Genomic DNA, 10,655 nt, shown 5'->3' on the forward strand with positions numbered 1-10,655 from the left:
TAAATATGAACGCATTCGTTCAGGTAAGCCGAGTTTGTCGCTCGTTTGCGGATTTGCTTGACGAAACGTTCCCTCTATTCCTGGCTCTCAGATCCACAAGATGATTTACTCTATGGTCATGATGCTACGAAACACCAAGGACTAGTCCCCAAGGTCCCACTCTAGAAGATGGAGGTCCATAAACCTGTTTATCAGCCATGCCATTAGCCAGCACTCGGAGGAAAAGCGAACAAAAGGGCACCCTTACAGGATGATGTTTTCGACGGTGCGAAGATGTGCTCCGTTATCGTAAAATTTGATGACAACATCCGCCGTACCCAAATCGATGAATGTATGATCACTTCTTGGGACGGAAATTTGAGATGGAACGGCCCTGGTTCAATAAATTTCCACTCAAGACGAACAGTATTGCTGGACAAATACACGTTCATATCAGCGGAAAGTGTTCAACATTGACCTCTTCAGGGCACACTAACAGCACAAGGATAATGAATAAATTATGGTAGAAAACAATTACAGTCAAGCGGGTGAGACTCAATGCTCGATTTCGCTGCAACAGGCTGATGAAAAATTTACCCAAATCAAACGCTTCTAATGAGCGGCACTCTATTGATCCGGAACTGGGCCAGATGTTTGCGTACTGAGCGAGCTTTGGTATAAAAATGCATTCACCGGGTCCGTTTGCTGCCACAATTCAGCCATGGACTATATCCGCAAGCTGCACAAATACCGGTTCTTCCGGTTCATCCCGAAGGACACGTACACGGGCAGCATCGTGATTACGGACCTGATCGATTCCTTCAACCGCGGCATGGGAGTGTCGATGTTCAAACGGGACTGGAACCTGTGCCATTTGGTGTTCGTATTCGGCAACATGATTTTGACGATTTACCTCATCAGCGTTTTCTACACCGGCATCCTGTATCGGCGCGAAATCACGAAGCTCATTTTCTGCGTCTCAACGTTCGGATTCGGAATTCAGGTGAGTAGCAGAGGACCCTTAAACAAGCTGAGGCCTTCACCTTACTCTCCCGGCAGGCTTTGGTGAAGATCATCTTCTTCGTTTTCAAGCGGAGCCGAGTTCTCGACCTAAATGAAGTCAACTTGCGGTACTACAAAACGATGCTGCACGAGAGCGAGAGGGTGCGGCGTGTGATTTGCGAGAACATCACGCTCAGCTACATCGTCGTGAAGGGCACGTTCTACATTTACCTAGCGTTCGTCGTTGCCTCACTGGTCATACCAGGGCTGGCGTCGTTCTTTCTGCCCGAAAGGATTCTCCCGTTCGGTTTTATCCTGCCGTTCGTGGACCCGGACTCGTTTGTCGGATACGTGCTGAACTACTGCTCCCAGTCGATCGCGGCGTACTACTACTGGCGGATCTCGGCCGGTTCGGATTGTACGATCGTCTTCAATCTGCTCACGGCCTCGGGGCAACTGGACGGGCTGATGACGCTGATCGACGAACTGAACGACCAACTCGAGAGCGGCGAAGCGCCGGCGGCCATACGGAAGAAGATTGTGAAGATCATTCAACAACACCAGTACCACCGGGATTACCTCTCGCAGTTGATGGATTTCCTGTACCTCTATCACATCGGATCGGTCGGCTTTGGGGTGCTCACGATGATCATCTCCGTGATGGGAATAGTGCTGGTGAGCCTCAGGTCTCAGCGTTGGGTTTCTCGAATGATGGCGCACCGTACGTTCTTTTTCAGCTCGACTGGTACTTGGGGGCTATCTGTACCGTGATGGGTTCGGTGCAGTTGTTTTACCTGTGCTTTCTGAGCACAAGCTTCGAGATCAAGGTAGTGCGAAGGTCGTGGTGAGCTCTTGGTCTTGAATCTCACTCTCTCTCTCTCTACCACGTCTCTTACAGACCGACACGTTGATCGAGCACGTTGGGGCCATCAAGTGGGACAAGCTGTCGTCCGCCGACATGAAGTACATGAATTTGTTGCTTTTGACGTCGCAAAGCCCGAAGCTGCTGGAAGTGTTCACTACGCCACTCAACATCAGCTCGTACGTGCAGGTAACGCAGTCTGGCCTCCCCATTCCGACGCCATTCAGTTGTATCGTAACTTCTCTTCGGTTCTGGTTTTGCAGATTCACAAAATGATCTACACCATGATTATGATGCTACAAAACACTAAATCGTAATTCAACGGTTGACGGGAACAGAATAACACAAATGGTTGGAGAATTACACTGGATTCACTAACTCTTCAATATTTCACCTAAATCGATAACATTTGCGCACTTTAGGCTTGCCTTTTGAAACAATAAAGTTCTAAGCGTTCCCCTGAACGATTTCGGATCGTGGTTCCTGCTTGATTACCGTGAATGGATAACCGGGATGGAACAATCCACAAATGCTGAAGATTAGCCATCATTTGCCACAGCCATAGTCATGGGTCTATTTAAGGTATTTTAAAATTGATTTTCTTTCTGAGAGATTCGTTAAAACATTGGTCATGTAATTAGAACCGAGTATTATCACAAAGTATCGGTGGATTGTCATTTTTCAAAAATATAAGTTCCAACCAATAAAGGTTGATCAAGCGAGTTTCCAAATTCTGTCGGTCGTTTGAAAGCCCCATAATTTTATTCGGAGTTTCTGCATTTCTGTAAATTACAGCATTAGACTTGTGTATTATCAGATCGATTTACCGATGCGGGGTTTGCTGAGAATATGTTGTTGCTTTTCTGAGCTGTGTCGTCCGTCTAATTGTAACGGTACCTCCATGCCCATTCTTTCTGCCACGCCGGCATCATGTCGCGACTGCGCCTCCACCTACCATCGTGTTTTTTCGTCCCTGCATCGGTGATAAGATCACCATATGTTATGATTGCGCATGTCGGAAGTAATTTGCGTAACCTATCGACAGTAGATTCACGAAGACACGAGCCCTGGAGCATCAATCGTTCGAGTTGAGGGAAATTTTCCGGAAGCAGCAGAATCTGATTTCCATCATACTATAAAAGTCAGGGAAAAATAATTTGTTAAGAAGATCATAATTTGTTGGCTAATTCACAATGATCGCATCATGCGACCGATTCACTTACTTGATAACTTAGCAGAAGTGAAAGATAGCGAAGTTTTATTTGAGGAATGGTGCTCAAAAGTAATCTTCTTGTATTACTCAAGTATAATTTTAAATACGAAAGATGCTGTAACCGGTCGATTCTGGAGAGACCATCGCTCGTTACCTGAGAAAGAAAATCAAACAGACATTACATGACACTGGCATTGCAATCGGTTAGTCTTCTTACCTCTTCTGAATATGTCAGCTGCAAACGAGTAAGTTTTGTGAACTTGTTGCAAATGAAATGAACGGCACTTGCTGGCATCACGGCATACCCTAATTCCAAACACCTTAATTGTGGCGCAATCTTGAAAAAATCCTCGAGGAAACCGAGCGGTTCTTCATGACCAAACGTTGTTCCATCAATAGACAAAGATTGGAGCGAAGTAAGCTCTTCACATCCGCGAAAAATGTATGGGTTCCAAGCTTCCAGTCTTAGATGCTGCAAGAAAAACCAAATTGAATATTATTACGTTCGAAGAGAGGGTCATACATTACATGCTTACCTTTAGTTCGGTCAGTTGCGCCAGAGATTCCAACGATCCTTGTTCACCGTTAGCATGAAAATCAAAACGGTTAATACCTGTGATGTCTAAAGACGTCAACTTTTTGTTGTGATTGGTGATGTCCTGAACTAACGTTTTAGATAGGTAAATGCTGGTGAGACAAAGACGCCGTAATGAGGCGTTTCTTCGAAAAAACTTGTGGCGCGTAAACAAAGAGTGTTGTTGAAGGAATGCTTCATCTGGATATCTACCATCATATCTATCATTGAACGATCTTATTGACAACTCCTCTACAAGAGGAAATGTCATTTCGCAAAAGCGGTTCAATAAATTTGCTCCAATGAAAGTAGCATAAACTTTCTTTAACTGGCCACTGAAAAATCTCCACTGCTCCAACTGCTCCTCATATTCACAATTCATTTTCAGACCTTGCAAATAAGGGGCGATCGTATGCCAGGGAAGTGGTCTAGAGTGGTCCATAATGAGGGAAGTGATCTCCAAGCTTTCCAATTTTCTCATAACCGGGAGCGGTTTATGACTTTTGTTCATTTGTTTGGGTTCACCCAAAATCAATAAATGCTGAAGATCAGGTACCTTCCGCAAAATCAACCGTAACGAAGAGTGTGATAAATCCCTGTCTTCTATGCGCAATGAGCAAACATTGAACGCTTGGAATAATTTTTTCACATGCGCAGAGCACTCCCGAGCTCCGAGTTCAAGGTGGCGATATTGTCGGTTACTCAGCAGCAAATCTTTGTCCCACGGAAATGTTGGCACTAGCATCACACGATCCATTCGCCGTCCTACAAATACCAAATCCAACCATCGACGGCAAACCAGGGTCGCGTTCTTCAGGTCCTCCACGTCAAGGTGATCAAATATCATCTCCAGCAGCTACAAAAATAGTTTTGGAGCAACTTTACTTAAACAAATCACAAACCAAAATCACTCACTTCGTTTGGTAGGTCGTTAATCGTCGGATGCTCCATGATTATCGCACAAAATTTTACCACAGCTAACCGTGCAAACCGTGGCAGTGGCAGATAATTTGATTAAATTACTGTTTAACTTTTCTTTCTTACTGTTTTATCACTCTCTATTACTGTGTGTATTTTTAGTTTAGTTACTGCGTGTATGTTCAGAAATTATCACCTCAGAGCGTCCTGTTCCACTTGTAGCTTCTAAATGACAGGATACGGTAACGTGAAGTGCTTTTTATTGTGTTTTTTCACTATAAAACCCAACCTGCCGAAATTATGAAAGTAATTATCGCTGTCCAAAAACAATTCCCTCTGGCCTTTTAACAAGGTAATAGTTATTATTTCAGAACACAGCTGGTAACTGTGTGCACATTACGGCCTTTCGGGTAAGTTTTATTCAAAAATGCAAGGAATGAAGTTGTCCGAAAATGCGGGGTAGGTTTTTGTCAAGTATCTTGTTGTGTCGTGTAGTTGGGCTGAGTGTAAAGCGTAAGGCAGGGACAAGAACAGGTAGTTGGAAAGCTCGAGTCCCGCGAGCCCTGCTTACCTTGCCGTTATGTTGATTTTATTAAAATGCTAGATGTACCTGGTGCAAGCGTTGCTTCGATTATTAAAGAGTTCTTTGTCACCAGATGTTATATCTTTATTTGTAACAGGTAATTAGCGGCCTGGTACTTTATTAGCGTACTCCTTATGCACATTACGGCCTTTACGGGTAAGTTTTATTCAAAAATCAAACCTCGTAACTGAATTGTTCAGTGTCAAAAGCGCCATCTACCGAGAAGACAATGAAATAATCAACCATAAATCGCTTACTCTGCTATAATTTTCACGCCGTATGCCAGCGCCGTCTGTTGGCCAGCTCTGGCTTGTCCTCTGTCGCTTTAAACACAAGGATTTCGAACGTTATCGATCGATTTCTGCGTTGGCAGGCCTTTCTTTCGATTGTTTCGATTGTTCAGTGGCATTTTGGGGTGCCGACACATTGCGACATCCCTCCGAGAAAGGATCGATTCGTTTGTACGAAATGTGACGATGGTGCATATATATTTAAGGTGCCTTTCGCTCACCACAATCACGCTCATCACGACCACTCAGTGGCTACCAGCTGCGGCTTAGCTAACCTAAAAGCGAACACTCAGTATCGGTCCGTCCGGACTACCGACCGGACTCGGGCTTCCGAAGCGGCACCATCTGCTGCGGCGGGGGGAAGTCTTCCGTGTGCGTCTTGTTGCGCCCGAGGCACCCGGCGAAGGCCGTATCACCCCGGCCAAAGTTTTCCCCGTCCTCCAGGCTCTGCGGCATCGGTTTGCCCATCGTTTCGGGCAGGAACAGGACCCAGGTGCCGGACACGAGCGAAATCACGCCGAATATGACGGCCGGGATCTTCGGGTCGAACGAATCGAGCAGCGTAATCATCGGCGTCATGGCGCCGGCCAAACGGGCGCACATCGAGCCCAGGCCCATGGCCGAGTTGCGGACAACGGTGGGGAAGAGCTCGGCCGAGTAGTTGTAGATGACGGCGAACGAACCGGCAATGAACAGCTTGCCAAACATGACGACCGACGTCGACTCGGTACTGCCACGCGTCAGGTACGCGGCCACAATGCAGCAGATGCCCCCGACGATCATCAGCGAGCTGGTGATGGAGCGGCGGCCGAGCCTGTCGAGGAGGTAGCTGATGGAGATGTAACTCGGGAACTCCACCAGGCCCATCAGGAACAGGATCAGGAACGGGTTGCCGCTCAGCTTGCCGGCGCTCAGCGACAGGCCGTAGTACGTGATGGAGTTGGCGAACCAACACAGGCACACGTTCAGGGTCATCTTGCGCAGGTTCGGCGTCTTGAAGAGATCCCCGAGCCCAGCCGAACTGGACGGCTCCTCGATGGCTGCGTACGTCGGCGACGATTTGTCCTCCGCCAGGTAGTACTCCTTGTCCACGTGCATTCCCCGCCGGTTCATCCGCACACCGCGGGCCACAATGTTGACCGCCTCCCGTTTGCGGCCCTGCATCCACAACCACCGCGGCGACTCGTCCATGATCCACCAGTGTGCCACAAGCAGCAACCCGTGCAATCCGTACACAACCTGCAGCAGCATCCGGTCGGGAATGAGAGCTCCCCAGGCCGCCACCAGCATGATACCACCGGCAAACGCACCCTGGAACGAGATTCCGCACGGTGTCCGCTTGCTCGGACCGACCAGCTCCATCGTCAGGACGAAGCCGGTGATGTAGCTGCCGGCGCTTCCGAAGATCCCGTACAGATAGCGCAGCACCAGGAAGGAGTAGAATTCGGGCGTGAAGGCCACGGCCACACCGAGAACTAGTTGCATCAGTGCCGACCAGCAGAACACCTTCTTGCGTCCGATCTTGTCGGCCAAACCTCCCAACCAGACGGCACCAGTGAACACGCCCAGCATGTAGATCGTTTGGCCGAGTGCTCCCATCCAGCGCTTGTCGCACACCAGATTCCACTCGATCGTCCGGGAAGACGCATAGTATGTGTTGTTGTAGACGTATGAACCGCACGCCACCGTCGAACCGTTACCGGATCCCGGCAGATCGTACATGGCGCACGAATCCAGCTCCCCGTCACTGTTGAGCGGGATGTAAGCCATCAGTTGGGCCAGCGAGGGCAGCGCTGCCGTGCCGTTCGTGGCGACGTCCAGATCTTCGATGAAGCAGCGATGTTCTGGAACAGCGGCCACCGTGACGAGGGAGAGCATGTGGAGCCCCGCCGTTACCGCCGCCAGCAGATGTAGCACGAACTGGAATGCTTGGTACCGCCCAAAGTCACCTGGCGGAGAGGGAGAGAGAGATTAGCTGTAATCTTCAGCGGGGAGAGCTTCAGTAACATCCGGAATCCGGAATCTGATAAGCGCTGAGGCTGTGAAAGTCTCGTTTTGTGAATGAACACGCATGCATTCTGATGTGGCCGAAGGCTGATCGAGTTTCACGCTTTGGCCACAGGAAATTGATTGAATAATTGGCCATTTTTTAATCGGACGAATCGCGCTGGCGAGAAACCACTGGTCATCGAGAAGGCAGATCATCTTCGAGGGCATCGAGGGCAATCGAAAACATCGGATGACGTCTCCCCGCCTGGTGGGGTCTAATTGCTTCTTTGAAACGAACCCCCAAATCGGGGTCGGCAAAGTGAGACGCAAACAACTTCGCGAATGGCGCTAAACGGCTCACAATCGTTGGCGTTGTTGACCAAAAAACGTCATCCAGGGCCGACATGTTAATTTGCCTATCAAGAGCGCCCGTCGTTCCGGGTTTTAAGAGGCTGGTCCACCCGGCCGATGCGTGCCCCGCCAATCGGTCACTACGTCACGCCTGATAACGGGAGGGATCGCTCGGGAATTCGCCGAAAATGTTCAATCTCGGAGTCTCGTAACACTCGATTAGTCTCAATTGACGAAGATGCGCCCGCTCGGTGATCGCTTTGCGCGAGATGACACTTGGCAACAGTGGTCTGGACGCGGTGGCGCCAAATTTACGCTAATTGAAACGCGCACGCCATTTCATCTCGCGGCTCGTGATCTGTGCGAGGGAACCTGTTCGCAGCTTCCGATTGCAAGCTGCGGCCTAGCTAGGTTGAGAAATCCAGTTCCTTAACCACACAGGCGCACACGGGGTGGGTTTGTTTGGGGACTTGTTCACGGCGGTAATTGTAACGCGATCGATCGATCTCCGCTTGGACGTTTCGAGGGACAATTTTATGCAAATGTTAAATCAACAGCTCATTAGCATCAGCGACACTCGCTGCCGCCGTTGGTGGCCTTGTCCATTTTCTACAGACGACGGGCCACCCACCCCAGGGGGGGTAAAGCTGTCGACTGGTCGTTGGGTGACTGAGTTATTACCCATGTTTATCGGTGTAATTGGGCATCTCTCACTTATAGGGACTCAATTATTACACAATCTCGCTCACTGTCGGCGCGCGGCATGAAGTTGTCGAACAGATAGGCTTATCGCTTATTGACTGGACTTTTGACCACTATCGACGCGCCAAGGACGGTGCCGGTGCCGGCGTGTGTGTCTGAAACAGAGTCTTTCTCGTCAGTCTCGATTGATGAATTCCAAATCTGAAGTTTAAGGGCTGTAAAATACGCATCCTGCTGCAGCTGTTAGGACCTCGTCAATTGAAACGCTTTTAAAGCATGCATTTTTTTGGTCTGATGGAAACAGATGGAAGTCGCAAAAAACAACTGATACTAACGCCTTCTGGGCCGATTTCTGAATCGTTTAGGAACGAAAGGACCAGGTTCACATCACTCTTTAGCCTCACTCTTTTATGCCTCAGGATCATGGTGATAGACCCAAGTCTCATCCAAAGTGACGAGTCGACGCACAAAATCCACTTCATCCTTTCCAAAACGCTCTAAATGTTGCCCTCAGTCACTCGACGAACAGTCCAATCCGATATTCGGTATTTTTCCTACGATTTCAGGTATTGTTGCAGTTTTGGACGCACTCGACGGATCGTCTCCAAGGCTTATCGTCTAAATTCAGCAACCCATCCTTCTTCAGTAGTAACTGAAGACGAAGAGTCACTTATACACTTTCAATATTTGTTCATTAATTTCCTTTGCTTTTAAACCTTCTAAAAATAACAGTTCAATCTCTGCACGATATTTGATTTTTCCATTGTAAAAAAATACCATGACAGGTAGATACTAAAAGGCTTGTAAACAAAAAATGAATTGACAGATTGAAATGAAACTTCACATATGAAGAGTTTGTTCATATGAAAAGGGTACCAACATTGAAAGAAAAATTAGCAGTTAGTAGCATCACCCTCTAATATTGAAGCTCAAAACTTATTAAACAGCCTGGTACTTTTAATCGGTCTGTTAATTCACCGATTGCTAACATCCAACATCCAACTTCTGTGGCTGGGGCCGGCTCGGGATTACCCACCGGCTGGAAACCCCCGCCATCGACCGGATGCTCACTCCCGGACTGTTTGGTTAAGGGCGAACGTGATGTTCGCACAAGGCCACGTTCGCTGGGATTCTCGGGGCACTCCCGGTTCGATGCGCCTCACGGGTTCGTTCTTGTGTGACTCCCATTGAAATCACACTTCTCGATGGGCTACTTCCGCCGCCCAAGCGGTTCACGGTCCGATGCCACCGAATCGAAGGCTAAACTCACTAGCCATTCAAACGTCAAGTAAACGCCGCGCCCAGCCGGACCGTTTCGAAAGTCCGATTCCACTTCACGCTTGCGCCACACCAGCAGGCAGCAGTTACTTACCAAGCAATCCCATCAACTCCTCCAGCTTCTGATCGATCGCCATTGCGCGTCCGCGATTAACTGGCGTGCGCTCCGCCACGCTCGATGTCCGGCTGTGAACTGTTGTCGGCCACACTGCAGACTGCTCCGGTGCTTTCTGCGAACGACACACACATAGACACGGCTATCAGCAAATGGTACACAACGGGGTCTCACCACCACCACACAACGCAGCAGAGCGCGCAAAAAACAATCCGCGGTCCTCGTGAGCCATTCTGACGCTCTGGTGCAGCACGCGTCGGGTTGGGATTTTTTTTCGCGAGCCCCCTCTTCGGAAGGTTGCCGCTAAACGGTTGAGGCCTCAGCCTGTTGGCACGCGAGCCCTGTTAGCGCCGAGCCCGCCGGCGCCTGGCTGGAGGTGCTGATGCGTGCCGCGGCCATTAACGCGTATGAAAAAGATTGAGTCTTAACCGGAGACGTGTGCCACGAAGGGCCCCTGGTAAGGTGTCAGCAGCTGAGGGGGTCGTCTTCTTTATCTGAACCGGGCTGCCGTTCTATGTTGCCCGAAGCACCAATAAATCACTGACGATCCCGAGGGCCACCGTGCCGAGAGCCGTGTTTCCAACTGACCAGCTGAACCGGGTTGGCTCGATGCGCGAAAAACTAACGCCCGGCGTTGAACCGCACGAGAGGCGTAAACTCATAAAGCATGTCACGCAGGGACGCGCTCGGGACACGCCGCGCTAAACGCCGACCGCCGTCGGGGCGTTTGATAAACAAAACCCCGATCGGTTCGAATGGTCCCTTTGCATTTGCATTTCGCTGCAGTAGTTTGAAAGTG

The 10,655-nt window shown here is 49.3% G+C and overlaps 2 protein-coding genes across 2 annotated transcripts; one reads left to right on the plus strand and one right to left on the minus strand.

Annotated features, from left to right (window-relative positions):
* The first annotated feature begins 700 nt into the window (after positions 1–700).
* Positions 701–2,160, plus strand: LOC128277363 (uncharacterized). Its single transcript, XM_053015813.1, has 5 exons — positions 701–982; positions 1,039–1,656; positions 1,719–1,808; positions 1,880–2,032; positions 2,107–2,160. Exons 1-5 carry the CDS (start codon positions 701–703, stop codon positions 2,158–2,160), a joined length of 1,197 nt encoding a protein of 398 aa, XP_052871773.1.
* A 3,435-nt stretch (positions 2,161–5,595) lies between these two features.
* Positions 5,596–9,923, minus strand: LOC128277745 (organic cation transporter protein). The gene is made up of 2 exons (XM_053016253.1): positions 9,836–9,923; positions 5,596–7,370 (listed from the first exon to the last, which is right to left on the minus strand). Exons 1-2 carry the CDS (start codon positions 9,876–9,878, stop codon positions 5,731–5,733), a joined length of 1,683 nt encoding a protein of 560 aa, XP_052872213.1. The 5' UTR covers positions 9,879–9,923; the 3' UTR covers positions 5,596–5,730.
* Between the last annotated feature and the right edge of the window lie 732 nt (positions 9,924–10,655).

Source organism: Anopheles cruzii, chromosome 2 (assembly GCF_943734635.1).
Source record: "Anopheles cruzii chromosome 2, idAnoCruzAS_RS32_06, whole genome shotgun sequence".
NCBI classification, from domain to species: Eukaryota; Metazoa; Arthropoda; class Insecta; order Diptera; family Culicidae; genus Anopheles; species Anopheles cruzii.

Excerpts from the sequence above, each read along its gene's own strand:
- LOC128277363 (XM_053015813.1), top strand. The coding sequence starts at position 701 with ATGGACTATATCCGCAAGCTGCACAAATACCGGTTCTTCCGGTTCATC. Across the intron at positions 1,809-1,879 it reads GCACAAGCTTCGAGATCAAG|ACCGACACGTTGATCGAGCA; the intron begins GTAGTGCGAAGG and ends CGTCTCTTACAG. Across the intron at positions 2,033-2,106 it reads ACATCAGCTCGTACGTGCAG|ATTCACAAAATGATCTACAC; the intron begins GTAACGCAGTCT and ends CTGGTTTTGCAG.
- LOC128277745 (XM_053016253.1), bottom strand. The coding sequence starts at position 9,878 with ATGGCGATCGATCAGAAGCTGGAGGAGTTGATGGGATTGCTTG. Across the intron at positions 7,371-9,835 it reads GGAGTTGATGGGATTGCTTG|GTGACTTTGGGCGGTACCAA; the intron begins GTAAGTAACTGC and ends CCTCTCCGCCAG.